Genomic DNA, 16,915 nt, shown 5'->3' on the forward strand with positions numbered 1-16,915 from the left:
GCGAAGCTACCAAAAGGAAATTGGCGTTACAAGGATTCCAAGAGAGAAGCGTATCTGCCAGATTTGTAACACTTTAGAGGATGAAAAACATTTCATGCTTTTCTGCGTCTCATCCCACTCTGAACGAAAGCAATTATTTTCTGATATCCAATCCCACTACATTTTCTTTGACAATCTAAGTAATGATGATAAAATTCTGTTCCTTTTAATTAATGTTGACCCATATGTGAATAAAAAGTAGCCCAATTTATATGCAAAACATTTAAATCAAGACCGAATACTCTCATTTAAGCCATATTATGTTATGCAATACCATCAATGTAAATGGAATGCAAATAAATAAATGTAATGTAATGTACAAGGGGGAGAGGGGGGGGCTTGGCCAGGCCTTGTTCACCCTCGTTTCCGCGTCTCGTTACGTTGACCTCTTGATCTTTTGCCCTCGGTTCCCGTAGATGTCCCTGTTTTGCATTTTTGACTGCTGCTAGTATACTTGCTCGCGTTTTAATTGTCTACTTCCATAACATTTTGCTGTGCCTTATACAAGGAATTTGGCTCTAGAAATTCAAATTAATTTTCCCACCTTGAGTAAACACGGCTGTCGAAAACTTCTAGAAATCTATATAATAGGATTTATGTAAGAAGGTGTATAATTAAGGAGGCTCTTAATAGCTTCTGGCTTCTAGGTTGCCAGTTGCAAAAAGGTTTTCTGTAACACAGAACACGGCAAAACCCCACCAACACACTCGACAGGAATTCCAAATAAAAAAAATATTCAGAAATACCAAAATAGCCCTTATCACGACTGTATATTTTTGTCACGTATAACATAATTAACTTCTGACTGACAGAATAGGTGGCTACATATAGACTAATAACCGACCTCCTTCTAGCACTAGATAATAAAGTTTTTACTCCCTACCTTCACCCCCAGGGGGTATAGCAATCAACACTGACCGCCTTCAACAACAAATCGGTCACGTGAACACTCCTCCCAAAAGCGAAAGACTTTACTACTCAAAAGTTTGGCAACCTCCAACATGTACTCGTCTTCTAGTAGATTTCGCGCCGTGAGTTCCGCAGTTGGGCAATTTGTAAGTAGAATTCATTCTTATGTATTCTTGGAGTGCGATTAGAAAAGCACAATACAAAATCTCGAGTTTATTTTATGAATTCATGGGGAACCATGTTTAATACATCGATTTCGGTTTATAGCGATGATTTTTGTGTACTATACTCTGTTTTGGTAGATACCTATCTATATTTATGTATGTACACAAGTCTAATTCATTTATAGCGAGTTTTTAAAAGCCTATATGTTTGGTTGCCTTGAAAATATGTTTTGAGAACATTTGGACCGTTACAAATCGATTCGATTCGATGACAATAAAAAAACACAATTATCCTTTACAAAATGTTACTTCGTCCATTCCATCGAAAGTTTTACATACTATTCGACAAAAATTCTCCAAACATCTATTTGATTCGACGCAAATATTCATAATATTAGAGACCGTAAAATGCAGCATCTTGACCTTTGGGGCTATTTATCACCGATACCCCAAACCTCGATCACAATTAATTATTATCATGCAAAATGTTCGATTGCTTATACAAATGCTAATGCAATCAAAAGACAGTGAAAGCGCGTCCCTCTGTTTGCTAGGAATTAAACCCTGCAAAAATGTACGTTTTGTTTTGTTTACTGTGGTATTTATAAGTGGTAAATGCACGAGTTGTCAGGCTCTTGACTGTAATCTTCTGTGTGTTAGCGAGCCCCGAGGCAAAGAACACATTCTGAACTTGTAAAGCGCATGAAGGGGCCAACCTCAAACGGATCTGAATAGGGCCAAACAAACCGCACAGACTAAAAACACTGTCTTTGCGTGTAATTTCAACGATGTGATCTATTAATAGCAAGATTGCATGGCGGATCATTAGATCTAATAGATTTCTTGAACGGCCAGAAGCTCCGTAAAAAAGAATCTTGGTATTTTTACTGACTAGTTAAAAAGCCCGTCCCAATTCCCCGCACTCTTGCGCAGGTGTTTTGAGGGATATTAGTTTTGTTCCCACTGAATTAGCTGCGCATCAAAGATCAGTGGTCTTGCCCCCTGGTTGTGGGTCTTTTTCGCAAAGCGGGTCTTTGTGTTGCGACGGTTGCCGAGAATTTCACCATTTTTATTTTAATATAGATAAATTTTCAAACTGAATTTCCATTTGACATCATTTTTACTACATTATGTAAATGTTGGAACATTTTTTTAAACTCTGGGATAGTTAGCCACTTATGTCGCATTCACGCAACGCTCTGAACCTCTGGGACGGAAGCCTTCTTTGGCAACCTGTCACCCAGTGTTTTGAGCTCAAATAAGCTCAAATCGCGATTTGTTACTGCGTTTGTTACTGTCAGTGTTATTCTGCCCAGGCTTCAAAAGTAGGCCGAGCGGTAGGACGTTTCGCCTCCAAGCGGGGGCCGGAAGCGTTGCGTGACTCCAACAAGGGCTTTGGTCGCCTACCTTTATCATAGACTTGCCCCAAGTCGCCCTCTGATTTTTGCTAATAGTATCGCTTGATCTAATGGGCATTTTCCTCAAAGCGAAGTTGGCGCGCGGCGCCAATTTCTAAAACGCTGAAAAAGCTGAGTTGAAGAGCTATTTTTTTACATTTGAAGTTGACCACTCCACAAAACCACTTATTGCTATGTCATTACCAAACTCCAGAAGCCATTGAATTGTTGATTTTCGACGTGTAGAGAGTACAAGTTCCTGCAGAACCATAACAAAACAAGTTTCCAATAATAAAACGTTTTGGCGTGTAGTACTGTCAGTTCTCGCTACTTCCCTTCCAATGTACGGCCCCCTCGTTATCAAAGTTTATAAAGTGCAACATGGTGTAGCCTGCGTAGAAAGCGTTTCTGTGGGTTTCCAGCGCAAAAGAAACACCACGAAAGCGAAAGACCGCCATTTTGGCACTCTCTCCCATTTCTCGCGCGGCCAAAATGGCGGTCTCGCTTTCGTGGCGTTTCTTTTGCACTGGAAACCCACAGAAACGCTTGCTACGCAGGCTAAACATGGTGAGGCGATTATTCGGGGGAGGCTCTTATACATATTTTTCCTCTTACGAATGGCGCTTATTTGGGAGGCTTATTCGAGCAATTACGGTTCTATTGCGTACAGTTCTAGGATAAAACTGGGTAAGTCGATTTTTTCAAAAGGCGGGGGGATACCAGCTAGGAAAATGCTCGATTTTTTGTAGTATTTAGTCTTGTAATCATGAACCACTGATAAACTTTAAAAAAGCATTCTTGCCGAGAAAAGAGTTTAGAGAAAAATAATTCCAACAATTTAACACTTTCTGGCTAAATTATTTTGTTCAAATAGAATGATGTTTTTTATTGGCTACGCACACCCAAACCACTTTCTACACACAAAAGCCGATTAATCTCTTGGGAATTTAATGTCAACATTTCGCTAAGCTTACTTTTATTAGCTTCTTAGTCTACACATAACTGAATGCACCGAGTTGTTGCTTTTAGAGTTAAGCTCTGTTTTGGTTGGTGGAACTAAAGGCAAAATCACCATGGCGTACTTTTATGACGATGAGGTAAACATTAGAAGTAGACAATAATAGAAACTTTATTCGCAACTCATCAACTTTAAGTTGCATTTTATGTGTAGCAGTCTTTCGAATGCAAGTCTGATTCTTTGCAACTTTTCTACAGCTTCGCATTTTTTCGCCAATGAAGAACATCTCAATCTAGGCAAAAATAGATGAGCTTGTGAGTTCGAGTTGTAAAGGTTAACATGTATCAGACAATTGAACCAATGCTTATTAGGTTGTAGGAGTTTAGCGAGGGTTTGGGTTTCACTTCAGCGAAATTCCATGGTAAACTTTACAACTTTATGTTGGTACCTATCTTTCTTTTTCTCTTTAGTTCATTTTAATTTTCGACTAAAATTGACAGGCCCGTAGCCAGGGGGGGTTCGGAAGAACCCACTCGACTGGAAGGTCCGCTCTGATGAAGGAACATTGAGTACCACTGCGAGCTAGGGCAAGCTACCTAAGAGAAAATGGTCCGCTAAATGAGTCAACGAACCACCCCGCTCAAAATCCTGGCTACGGGCCTGATTGACATATCTTTTTTTTATTATAGATGTCTGACGATGATGTAGGCATAAGAAAAGGCAATTTCCCCGGCCTCTACGAGGAACTATCAAGCATTAAACAAGAAATCAAGAGACTCTACAAACAAGTTGACGGCTATGATGATAAATATAGTAGCATCAGAGCCGACCTGGAATTGCTCAGACGCGCCAATAAGGAATATGAACTGAAAGTAAGGGACTATCTAGACGTTTTCGATAAGAAGACGACCTCATCCTTCGTGTCGACACCTAGGGTGTCCTCGACTGGAAGGGTAGCTGGCAGCTACCGGAGCTATTCCGGGCTTAGTGACGACTCCAGATCTTCGTCACGTAGTGGAATTCATCTCGCCGGCTCCGATTACGAGCCGATTGATGACGATGATATCCCGACGAGAAGTTCGGTGGCGAGAGATAACAATGATGATGTGCCGAGCAAGGGTTCGGCGGCGAAAAATTACGACGACGAAGAAGACGCCTTTGACTCCGAAACGGACTGCTAGATTATTGTTTCAATTAACAAGATGCCATATGTTCTTTGATTATTTTGTACTAATTTTTGAATTTCCGAAAAAATTACCAGACCTGTCGTGCATTTGGTCTGTTGTCATGACGATTTGTGTCTAGTATTCAGGGTAAATTCGAAGATGGTTATGATTTTTGTATGTCGTCTTTAGTTGGAAGATTTTCACCATCTTGAACGTTACCCAGAATGCTTTTGGGAGCAAGGTCGCCCTTGTCTTTCTGGAATGTAGCTTGTAAAAATGATTCAGTTGTGCTTGTTTGCTCATCATATTCCTTTGAGTGATTGGAGTTCAGAATAAAAGGGAGCAGCAGTATTCTTACAGGCAGTGTGTTTTACAGTGCTATGCTCGTTACAATAATCACCAATACTTCAAAGTTTACCCGACCGGCGATCGAAAGGAGAGGCAATCCGCTTGACATTTAAGTATTAAAGTAATGCTTCAATTTGATTTAATTCTTTTGGATATCACGTCAATCAACTTCGATTGTTTTGATTGTTGGGATACATAAGCCATCAGTGACGTCATTTTTCTCTATATCCCAGTGATGAATTTTCACGCGCGCTCATTGTTCAATACGCGCGACGTGCACATTTTCACAGGACAAATATCAGGCGATAACGTCCACCCAAAGTGATATCTGTCCTGTGGATATTTTTGTGCAGTCAAAACTCACTTTTCGTCTGCTCAATAACTCCTTAAAAACATCTATATGAAGGCACAGAAAGAGTGTTTGATTTCTTTTATAGAACTACCCTATAGAACTACGGGGATAAAAAATCGTTGTCGCCGCGAAGCTCGGAGCCTCTGGTACCCAAAGTATAATAGAACTATCACCAACATATTTTTTAGAATTTATCCTGAAACTAAATAAACCCTTCTTTGGCTCACTGTGATTTCGGCGGATAATGTCCGCGGATGAGAAAAATGGTCCTCAAAATTTAATGGTTGCCCTCGAAGCTTCGCTTTTCGGCCAACGACAGGAGCAAGAAATGGCAAAGTTCAAATTGTAAGGTTGTGTTAGCTTATATTTGCTTGATTTTTTGTATAGATGTTCCTTGTGTAATATAAAACAAAATAAGCTTTAGTATTTTTTGGTAGATAATCCGTTCTTGATATTGCAAAATGTAAGACTCTTGATTTGTCTGAAATAGCCGAATTTGGCCGAAATTGCTTCTTTTTTCAGAATCTATGGCAACTTTGCTCAATCATATCTCAAGAACCGATCATCTACCAAAAAATAGCTTATTTTGTTTTATTTTATAATAGGAACCTCGAGGCAAAATATAATCAAAATGTAAGCTAACACAACCTTACAATTTAAATTTATTTTTCGTACCATTTCTCATCCTTGGACATTATCCGCCGATATTCCAGCAGCCAGAAGGGGTTTGTTTACTAATTAGTCGTGTACACATGGGGGGGGGGGGGGGGGGGGGGCAAAACCTCCTGATTTAAGATAGACACCTAAGGACGGCTGCGCAGAAGACAACCGAGCTGGCCGCAAGAAGAAGAAAAAATATTGAGCAAGGAAAAACCTCCCCGTCATGTATCAAATGGTCGGTTCCACTTTTACAAGATAAGTAAAGGTATCGGAATCTTTGTTTAGAAATTTAGAAATTCAATTGATTTCAGCCGTTTTTCACCAAAAAAACTCGCAAGTTTCACAGTCTATTCAGGAAAATTGCTGTGTGATGATGCACTTAGTGTATTTCCATATCACAGTCAAAAATGTTTCAATTATTTAATTACTCATAGTTCGTAATTGAGCGCAAATCACAAAGGCAAGGCTTCTGTTGTCCCACCCGTCTTTCTTGCTTTACACCAATTTCGAAATGTATGCGGAATCCCGGGTTTCCAATGTTGTCATTGTGTAGTTCCAGAAAATATCCATACCCACCCCCCCCATTGATGGGATTGGAAATTCAGGGGGGTGGGGGTTTCAAATGCCCAGGAATTTCCAAAGGGGAGGGGGTTAAAATGCCCTTTTTCCTATCTAGACGTTTTCGATAAGAAGACGACCTCATCCTTCGTGTCGACACCTACGACACCTACACCTTACTGTGTTTATTTTTTTCCAGGGGGTTGGAAATCCCAGAGGGTTGGGAGGCCATACCTTCGACCCCCTCAATAGGGGGGTATGGATATTTTCTGGAACTACACATACGACAATACGACATACGAATGATTTCCCAACAAAGGGTGCTCTGCAAGTGTCTTCAACAGTTGAGTCTTGTAAATATTGATGGGAAATTACTCTCCAGCGCAAATCGTCGCTAAAAGCTTTCATGGTTTGAGCGGCTGGATAACGTCAAGGGACAAGTTTAGCAACATACCTCGTGTAGTCTGATTTTTGAACTCGATTGCTTATGACATCTACAAAGTACTAGCCTTGTCGAATGGCAGAACATTGGAAACCCGGGATCCTGCATATATTTGAAAATAGGTGTAAATTCCCTATTATTTTGGTATTCACGTTTAGGTCATGGACTACATTGTGTAGGGGAAGGGGGTTCCAAAAAGGTAAAAGAATTACGCCTGAAATTCCACATAGAAAATCTAAAACTAACGAGACCTTTTTTTAAAGAAGATATGTTTGAATTCTCCTATTATGCATAATGTTCAGGGCCGTTTTTTAAATTTACCTATTATGTAAATAATATCCCGGACTTTTCATTTTTGCATGGAAAGGGAGACTACTAAACTACGTCAATAGACGTCCCCTTTATTTCAATTAATGTCTAACCTACGTGTACAGCATGTCATACAAGTGTTAACGAACGAATGGGCCGGAATTTAATACTTAATACTTAATAAATTAAACCACCATAATTTGTACATATAAGTTGTACATAAAGTAGTACAAGTTGCACTTCAGCTTTCACTGACCGCTTGGTCGAGCTAGTTAACTTTAGTTAACTGGACGCCTGGCAGAACCTGGGCTCCTGGCAGTACAGGGTCGGGTACATGCCTGGGAGGGGGGGATTGGATAGATATCCCCTTTCTTAAGTAAAATGGTAAAACTCATGTCTCTTATGTCCCAAAAGTTAGTCAACTATTCTTTGATCTTGTCCATTCACAGATTACCTAGCAGCTGCTAGCCAACTATTATCTCCCTATCGGCCATTCACTGAGCGTCTATAAGCACGAGCTAGGTAACTCCCGCAAAATATCCTCTCCTGGCTTTCGTAGGGCTATTCAACCACCCGCTCAATACTCTTTTATAGATATTTTATCGTTTCAAGCTGTTAAAAACCTTGGAGGAAAGCGTAAGTCTGATAGTTTGTCCACGAAAATAAAGTGACTTTCATCAACTCGTTAGCACACTCTATGGCGATCTGATTCCATTGTTTCCTTGTGTGTTTTCCTGACTATCACACTTTGACTATCACTTGTTTTACGGGTTAATGAAAACCACTCTATTCTAACGAAACCGAATTTGCCACAGAGGACACTCGCATTCATGTGTTCTGTCTTTGCAAATGAAACGAGCCATAAAGAAGTGTGTACCACTGCACCCCAATGAATTCTGCAATGATATTTTTTATCTACAGAATTCTTTGGGAGGCTTCAATGTTTTCTATGAATGTTGTTATGTTCTATCTACTGATTTCTCTTTGGTCTTTTGCCGAATAAGTTATCCCAAATAATTTCCCGTGCAGGGACGTTAAGCTGATCAACGTATTATTTGACATCTAAACTTGTGACACCATTTAAGAAAGAAAATCTCTACGCTAACTCTCCTTTACTTTTCTCCCTGTTCAAAGGAGAAAAGAGGAGGTACTCTCCCTATGGAATGTTGTTTTCGTAACCATTTACACGTATGAATTTCCCTATGTTGTGCATCACGTGCTTATCACGTGTTCATTACGTATTCTCCCGAGTGTTCAAATATTGTTCGATAAAAGAGGCCGTTCTCAAAGCATCTCTTCGTCATCGAAAGGGTCGTAAGACTCGTACTCATTCCCCCCTCTCTCCTGCTCACCACCAGTGGGCGACGTCAACGCGAACGAAAACCCATAATCCCCTTCGGTCGTAGTTCGCGGCAACGATGTCAGAGATCTCGACTCTGGAAGCGACGACAACGATCGAGACCCTGATCGGAAAGACGAAGTTGAATCGATTCCAGCTCCAGAAGAGGTAGATCCCATGCTCTGCTTCTTCCGACGCATTTTCTCAAGATTTCGAATTCCTGGAAAGTCGCCAGACAGTCGGATCAGCTTCGGCCTACTGTAGCCGAACTTTGCCTCGTGATGGCGAGGAAACGAGCCGAAATACGCCGCCGATGAGTCGGAAGTGTCGTCGCTCGGAGCGTACCCAATCGATGAGGCGTCGTCATCGCCACCTCTCGGGAAGGAGGACAGGCTCTCGGCGACGTCGACGCGTTGGGTCGGGCGAACATCTTCATCGTCGAAGTCAAACTGGTAAAGCTTTGGAGGTGCGCTTTTTGGCCTCTTAGGCCGCGACCGGGATTTGGACACAACAGGGCTTTTCATTACACACATCCGGGACCTTTCGTGTGGGATTCCATTCGGCTCGACATCGACTTTCCAGCCGGCGATGTGCGACTTAGGCTCTTCGGAGTCGAAATTGTGAGTATATTGCGTGACGTACATCTCCTTTAGGTGGTCGTGCTTGGGCGGTCGGTAACGCAAGATTCCTTCCTTATCATCGAACGCATAATCGAGGCTCTGTGTCTGTACGTTGACATTCTCCTCAACTCTGGGTAGAGGCTTCAGGACGATGTTGTAGAGGTCAGGGATGGAGTAACACTTCTTGGGGCTATACCGAGCACCGCAAAGCCGCAGCTCGATGCGCTCTGGAAGGTAGTTCACCGCGCTAACATATCTATTCTCTTCAGGGATAACGCTAACAAACTTGGTATACCCTAGCTTGTGTCGGTACGACACTTTAGGCTCGGTTTCCAAGAGGCTCTCAATTAGTTCTGGATTCGCGTATACTTCATTCCTTTCTTCCTTCTGCTCGGTGATTTCGTCCTCACAATCATCGATTCTGCCGTTGTGAAGCCCATTCATGTATTCGCTGGTTTCTTCCGGTTCCTTTGCATCATGTACGTTGTACAAGCCCCCATTCATAACCCTGTAGTCCCTAAAGGCACCATCCGGGACACTCCCGCCAGGTCCACTATTCTTGTAGGCCCCGACGCCCTCGTTTATGGGTACCCCGTCGTCTGGGCTGTCCTCTCTATTGGCAATAAATATAACATCATCTTCAGGATTCACGCTGTATCGTGTCTCGAGATCCGCATCATACCGGTCTGGTTCATTTACATTCTCGTAGCCTCTTTCATATTTCCGGTCATATGACATGTTTCCGTACAGTTTCCCTCGGGTGTAGTCATCTCCGTCCATTGGTTCCTCCTGTAGAGTGTACGTCCTTGCTCCTTGGTCCTTCGAGCCGAATTCTCCATATTTGTACATGTTGTTATTGAATCCTGAGTCCCCGAAGTATTTCGTCCTGGTCTCAACTGGGTCATACGCATACTTGTCTAGAGGGGAGGATTTCTCCGTGAGGGGCGAGAAGGGGTTTTCTTCGTTCTTGTCGGTCCAGCTATATGATTGCGAGTAACCTTCGCTCCTCTTCCTCCAGTAGTCGTCGTTGTATCCATGGTAGTTGGTCTTCGTGATGTCATATGTCTTTGGAGGTTCGGTATACATCCGCTCGTTCCTGTATAGGCTCATTTTTTTATCTGAAAATTAAGATAAAGGAATGTTAATTCTGCTGTTGTTTTAACGGGTGGTCAATCTCGAACCCAATTCACTTATGCATCAAACTCGCGAACAGTGCCAAAACCCTGGTCACTTGTCCATCAAACCCATAAAAAGCACCGAGTTAATCCCGAACATTTCCGAGTAAATCCCGTACTATAAGTAGTATTACCCCCCCCCCCCCCCCCCACCACCACCACCACCACCACTCTGGCGTCGGAAGTGACCTCACGAATACCAGAGGGGATTAAATTGCATGATAACAAGCATACCAGAGGGGATTGTAGGGTATGATGCTTGCTATCATACAATTTAATCCCCTCTGGTAATCGTGACGTCACTTCCGACGCCAGTGTGTGTGTGTGGGGGGGCCTGGGGGGGGTGGGGGAGGGGTGGGGTATACTACTACTATAGTCACTCGAAACTCACGAACAGAACCGAGTCAATCCAGAATATTACCGAGCAGCGAGTTACGAGTTACATAAGGTAAGTCAACTGGTATTATGTTATGTATGTTATTTACAAGTTTATTGCATTAATTAAAAATGTTTTGAACTTCTTGTAAAGACTTCTACAGAGATGGCTTCTGAGTAGAATGCCTTTAGAACAAACTCCTCCTTAAACAAGTCACATATAAAGTTATCGCAGAAAATACAAAGAAATCGAACGCTCTCTTTTCGTATGCATTTCACACGCAGTCCACTAAAGCACGACATGAAATCTTGAGATTTCATGGTTTATTGAGTACGCTGTTTTATCCTACCTTATAAGTATCATATATAACATGCGATGTTACATGGCTTATACTTCTAGTTCTTTTATTATTAGTAGTTTTGTCTAAATCGTCATTGTTAGAAATCTTCATTTCTGTACACTCTGCTACATGACTGTTATGCAAGGGCTTTTTTTAGCATTGTCGTATTGGGTTCCGGGCTGGTGGGTTTTGTTAAAAGCTAAAGTTACTAAAATAGCCGGGAGAGGAGAGAGAGAGAGAGACAGGTCAAACACAGAATTATGGATGTTATAGCTCATAATCTTGATAAATACTTAAGGAGCTTATTCATTATGACCATTCTTTCTAACGATTTTAGATAAACAGCCTCACGTATACTGACTCTACTCGACCACAAAAAATGATACGAAAACAACTAAATAACTAAACAACTGACTATAAAGATGCGAAAAACTAGGTCCATATACGATACCTACTGTTGTAGAATATATACTTAACCGCATTGTGAAGCTGGACATAATCTATAATTATGAAAAAGTCACCTGAGGCCGTTTAACTTACCAACATTCAGTGATGAACTTGTTATTCTGCTATGCGGAATACCTCTAAAAGTCCAATATAACAACGATATTCATTACACAGTAAACGTCATACGCCAAACCTCAAGCACCTTTTAAGTCCTTGAGATCTCGTGGTAACGGGTTACGAGGGGGGTTCGGTGTATTCTCAGTCAAAATGGATCAAATATTAAACCTTGTGAGTCTTTGTGTTTTCAAGCCGCTTTGGTTTCCGCAGAGTGGAGTCTATTCAATTTACTCATAACTCGAACACAAAAGGCCAATACCATGCTATTGTCAGGGATTTTAGCGCGATTGGCAGGGGTCCATTATTGATCTTAAAGGATTTGTAACGGTGCTCCAGTACCGTAAAGTAAATAAAGACTATGTTCTTATTTTGTAAAATAAACATCCATAAAATAATAAATCTTCCATTAGGAAAATTAACCAGAAAAAAGTGTATTTTTTTGGTATTTTTGTTATACATAGACTAGAATTAAAACATCAAACTTGAATGATCCTTATTAAGAAATAGATTGAGAAAAACAATGTTGCTAAAGATGCGGTTTTCGTGGTGGCCGTGGTAAAAGTCGTGATTTGCACGTTAATTTCAAGCTGTGATATTATAGGAAGATTAGTATGCGATCAGCTCTCTGTAGTGCTGCGGCATTTCGTGGAGGGCTAGAAGATACAAGCAATAGCTATTCGAGTCGCAATCGCATACAATTGGAGGCTAAGCGAATCGCTAGCCAAGTGCGGGCGCGTTCCTAGGATTTGCTGAGGGGGGATACGCGACAGCCATAAAATATTTGCCAGGCCCGTACCCAGGATTTTTTCTTGGGGGGATTTTTTTTTATGCGTTTGCAATCTCCACTAGACGTTTATTGTCGGATTTGGCTACATACCAGAGTGATCTAGTTTATGCTTTGTAGTTTTGTCTACAAATAGCACGTCTATTGAGAACCAAAAGTGGACCTTCGGCCGTTTTGTGTATGGGGGTGCGTTCGCACCCCTGCACCCCCCTGGGTACGGGCCTGTTTGCTCAAGTTGTTTTTTTCGGGATTTTCGTTACCTACCCGGCAGATGTAAGAGACGGACCACTGGAAAAGAAAAGGGGGCAGGGTAAGAAAAATAAAAGATTGTAAATAAAAAACTGTAAAAACAGGGAGCAACACTGCATACTGTACGGGCCTGAAGTAGCTGTTTCAGTAATTATGACTCATAGATTTTAAAAATTGTCTCGAAAATGGATAATACACCTAGACTTGTAAGCGATTTGTGATTGATCGCTGCTCCACCAGTTACGAATTAAAATGTGAAAATTACAATCGGGAATTTTTTTTGGTTGAATGGACATTTTTATCATGATCTATCTAATGATTTTAACTTATACCACAGAGGAGAAAAAAAAACATAATTATCTGCTAAAAAAAGGTTGACTAGAGGTTAAAGCTTGAACTTTGTCCTGTTTATAATTGTCTAGCTAAGCTGGAAACTTCAAACTTTGACAAGACTTCACTCTTGTCAGCGGTGAGGTTATCCGAATTTTGTTTGACAGTTGACTTTCATTTTTAATTCTTTCGCTGAACAAAGAATCGACTTTTGTCTCCTAGCAGCTACAGTATCCTATACTTTTGCATAGTCTGTGTATCCCAGGCGAAATGCCAGGGATATAAGTTTACATAGGTTTAACATAGGTACCCAAATGACATCCAATTTTGGAGATTAATAAAATATATGCCATTTTATCAATCATCGATCTGTCATCGCAAGTGGAGCGTATAGCCTTAGCGTCTCATTTCGCCCTGTTTTGTCTATTCCAGACACTTTGAGTGTGTTTGGTGTTCGGGCCTGTACATTCCTATAATATTTGGCCAATCCCTAACCATAACAAATAGAATTAAAACATTCTAGAATAAAAAAGCACTCTTCACAAATGCTGTCTAATTAGTTAATATAGACGACAGAATTTGACATTTATGTTACCATGGATTTAAGAATTTCTTTTCTCGTTGCATAGAATGGTAATCGCTGCTATGCAATAACTGTTATTTTTTTTAATCCTTTAAAGTGAATTTCAGTTAATGCAACGTGGCTACGAAAATAAGAATCATGTCGTTTATATAATTATAATTATATGGATATTCGAACTGCTCTCTATGTTTACCTCCAAGTTTTATTGACAAAAGCCAAATACTTTTTTGGAAGTTTATTTGATTAGCTATCACGCAGGCAATAGATTTTTTCTTCGAATTTCTTCTTTTACATTACAAATTTAAATATACATTTTTTTAGGATTCTGTAACGGCGAAAATATGGATATTATTTTTGAAAACTTGATTAAAATATATCGGCTCAGTCTCGAAAGGAACACTTTGTTTCTACGAATCACAAGTTATATAAACTTTAAATGTTTAAAGCATATCATCATTGGTTGTTGGGGTACTATTTCAGCTTGCGAATAGAACAGGTTATATCCTTTCAGGAATAAAGTAATAAACTCCGACATAAAGAAAATAAATAACTCAGTATAAAATACAGTCATAGCTGACCTTCTTGGCTGCCACAAACTGAGCGTCTTGAGACCTTTCTTTGAGACTTCTTTGAGACAACCTGCAATTTGCTATACAATCCTACAAGGTTGACTCTTTTTCAAATCTCTGATTATCCGATGATTTCAGATGGCATTTAGTGAAGTGGTCTATCCAAACCGAAACATAACACCCCCAGTTCTCGCCTTTGTGTAAATAATGACTGTTCTCGAAGCCTTTACGACCAACTCAAGCGCAGAGCAAAATGCAAATTCGTAACTATCGACACAACGCGACTAGACACACAGTGACGTAACACTAGCGCGCGGGAATTCATTGGCTGCGGGTCTAGGATCAAGACGGGCGAAAGCCTTTGCCGAAAATTAAAGAGATTAAGTATTTGAACTTGTCTGTTATCTCGGTAGACATTTAAAGGGGCAGTCGGCACATGCTTCACACCTAATAGAAAGTGTAATTTATTCCAGCGCTGACATATTCTTTATTCACACAGCCACGGTCATTTCCCTTGTACTGTGGAGGCCAACGAGAAGTGAAGATCAAAAGGGGAGGGGTGGGTAAGGGAAATAAGTGCGTATTGTGCGTGCATGACAAATGTAGACAAATGTAGCTCGACAAATGTAGCGCGTAATGCCTAACAGGATTGTCTATATTACCTCATTGTCCTATTGTATTCCCGTTCTTCGTCTGTGGTGCACCAATCCAATGTGGTGAAATCTTCTGATAGCTTCTACATGACCCGCGTATGGCTTCGTGCAGGCGTAGTGAGTGTCTTCTCTAGTGGTATTAATTATGATAACTCCGCTTCATTTTCGTTTGTCCTCCTTAGTCCACGCCTCCCGTCATGCGAATAGCCGAGTACTACTCCTATGGGTTTTTGGTTAAAAGCGGGAGAATGGGACATAAAAGGGGTATAGTGGTTGTGATATACGGGTAGAGGTTGGGTGGCAGGGATGAGGGAACTCTTTTCCACTCAGAAAAATGGAGGGAGAGAGGACATATTTAAGTTGCTGGTGGCTGTAAGCCTGGTTGCCCTTTTGGTTATTTCGAACCCCACTGCTTCGCGGCTATCAGATGGAGAAAATCATCGAGGGCCCTAGATCCGTCTTACGTGACAATTTTTGTTTGGTTTTATTTTTAGAATTAAAATATCTTATCATTTTTAAAAATAAATAATTATTATTATATAGATCATTCGATTTGTGATATTTAATGACATAATTCTGTTTTATTTTAGTTTAATTTGAAATTTTCATTTTCCCTGGTTCTCCATGAATCGTATCATTTCCAAATTTTGAGCGCTATATGTGGAATTTGCGATGTCCCTACGTAAGCCCTCGATGCGATGAAAGTACTAAATAGTCCACTTTTTACCTCGTTTAAAATGAGCACATGAACGATCTAGATGGCGCACATTTCTGCATAGTTCAGTTTACTTTTGTTTCTGAGCACGAAAAATTTGCACGTGCGCGACTAGGCACAGTAAAAACAGTAGAAAAGGCTAAGAGCGGCAATACATTAGTATTTGTATTATGCCGAGGTCATCGCGTGCTGTGCATCATGATGACGGAATTACCACACTACTATAGCAAAAAAGCTAGTTACCAAGAGACGCAAGCGAGCAAAAGACCCCGATATTTTTCAATGTACATCTGAGCGAGGTGTGCGTGGCGTAACCGACTAAGACAGGCCTTGGATCCTGGTTATTGCCTCCCCATTGATGCGCGGGTATACCTCAGGTTCCTTTGTGTTGTACAGTTCGCTAGATAGCGGTGCTGGGGCCGAAACCTTCTGCTTAGCCGGAAAACTTTAGCTGCCATACGGCGTTTCAGCGTTTGTCTGGAAGTAGGGTCAATTATTTTTCTTTCTTTTCGTCAGTTCTGAGGAAGTTCGATCCTATGGCAATTGGCTCCACCTTTTTTTTCTATTACTTATCAGTACTTTTCATGGCCTTATCATTTTTTTTCATTTCTGTCCTCGGTTATATTCCATGCGCTAGGAGAATTTACTTTCGGGTCTGTGCAGGATTAGATATTCTTTATTAATAGGAGAAGACCGCTTTCTTGACGACCGGGTGCTTCCGCAACTTGCGCCCACCACCTACGCGCCTGGTTGGATAATCCTTCGAAAGCCATCCGTCTAAAACAACCACAGCAATCCTTAGTTTTACTTTCTCATGAATTCGCGTCATTTTAATAATTGAACCTGCCATTGATGCGTACACAGGGGGGTGCGCAGGGTGAGCGCGCACTCCCCCCCCCCCTATGGCGGCCAAAGTGGGTCGTTTCTTATTAAGCGCCCCGTCTGGGCGCTAATTCGAGCGCTTACTCGAAGGAGGCGCTTATTCATCTTTTCCCTCTGGGGAGGCGCTTATTCACCTTTTCCCTCTTATTCCTGGGAGGCGCTTATTCATCTTTTTTTCGGGGGAGACGCCTATTCATCTTTTTATTCGGGGGAGACGCTTATTCATCTTTTTATTCGAGGGAGACGCTTTTTCATCTTTTTATTCGGGGGAGACGCTTATTCATCTTTTTATTCGGGGGAGACGCTTATTCATCTTTTTATTCGGGGGAGGCGCTTATTCATCTTTTCGCTCTTATTCGGGGGAGGCGCTTATTCATCTTTTCCCTTTTATTCGGGGGAGGCGCTTATTCATCTTTTCCTTTTTATTCGGGGGA

The 16,915-nt window shown here is 41.2% G+C and overlaps 2 protein-coding genes across 6 annotated transcripts; one reads left to right on the plus strand and one right to left on the minus strand.

The window, feature by feature from the left end:
* Nucleotides 1–936: 936 nt before the first annotated feature.
* On the plus strand, nt 937–4,984 carry LOC116603988. 2 transcript variants are annotated; one of them, XM_048720249.1, is made up of 2 exons: nt 937–1,094; nt 4,157–4,984. In XM_048720249.1, the coding sequence occupies exons 1-2, from the start codon at nt 1,041–1,043 to the stop codon at nt 4,646–4,648; spliced, it is 546 nt and encodes a 181-aa protein (XP_048576206.1). In that variant the 5' UTR covers nt 937–1,040; the 3' UTR covers nt 4,649–4,984. The 2 variants fall into 2 exon arrangements, with proteins under 2 accessions (XP_048576206.1, XP_032221605.1); XM_032365714.2 differs by lacking the exon at nt 937–1,094 and adding an exon at nt 3,487–3,606.
* Nucleotides 4,985–7,374: 2,390 nt separating this feature from the next.
* Nucleotides 7,375–14,505, minus strand: LOC5520623. 4 transcript variants are annotated; one of them, XM_032365689.2, is made up of 4 exons: nt 14,241–14,505; nt 12,765–12,788; nt 11,693–11,736; nt 7,375–10,379 (listed from the first exon to the last, which is right to left on the minus strand). In XM_032365689.2, exon 4 carries the CDS (start codon nt 10,369–10,371, stop codon nt 8,587–8,589), a length of 1,785 nt encoding a protein of 594 aa, XP_032221580.2. In that variant the 5' UTR covers nt 10,372–10,379; nt 11,693–11,736; nt 12,765–12,788; nt 14,241–14,505; the 3' UTR covers nt 7,375–8,586. The 4 variants fall into 4 exon arrangements, with proteins under 4 accessions (XP_032221580.2, XP_032221583.2, XP_032221584.2 ...); XM_032365692.2 differs by lacking the exon at nt 12,765–12,788; XM_032365693.2 differs by lacking the exon at nt 11,693–11,736.
* Between the last annotated feature and the right edge of the window lie 2,410 nt (nt 14,506–16,915).

The sequence above is a fragment of the Nematostella vectensis genome, chromosome 12 (assembly GCF_932526225.1).
Source record: "Nematostella vectensis chromosome 12, jaNemVect1.1, whole genome shotgun sequence".
NCBI lineage: Eukaryota > Metazoa > Cnidaria > Anthozoa > Actiniaria > Edwardsiidae > Nematostella > Nematostella vectensis.

Coding starts and splice junctions, on each gene's coding strand:
- LOC5520623 (XM_032365691.2), bottom strand. CDS start 10,371: ATGAGCCTATACAGGAACGAGCGGATGTATACCGAACCTCCAAAGACA.
- LOC116603988 (XM_048720249.1), top strand. CDS start 1,041: ATGTACTCGTCTTCTAGTAGATTTCGCGCCGTGAGTTCCGCAGTTGGG. Junction 1,095..4,156: donor GTTCCGCAGTTGGGCAATTT/GTAAGTAGAATT, acceptor TTTTTATTATAG/ATGTCTGACGATGATGTAGG.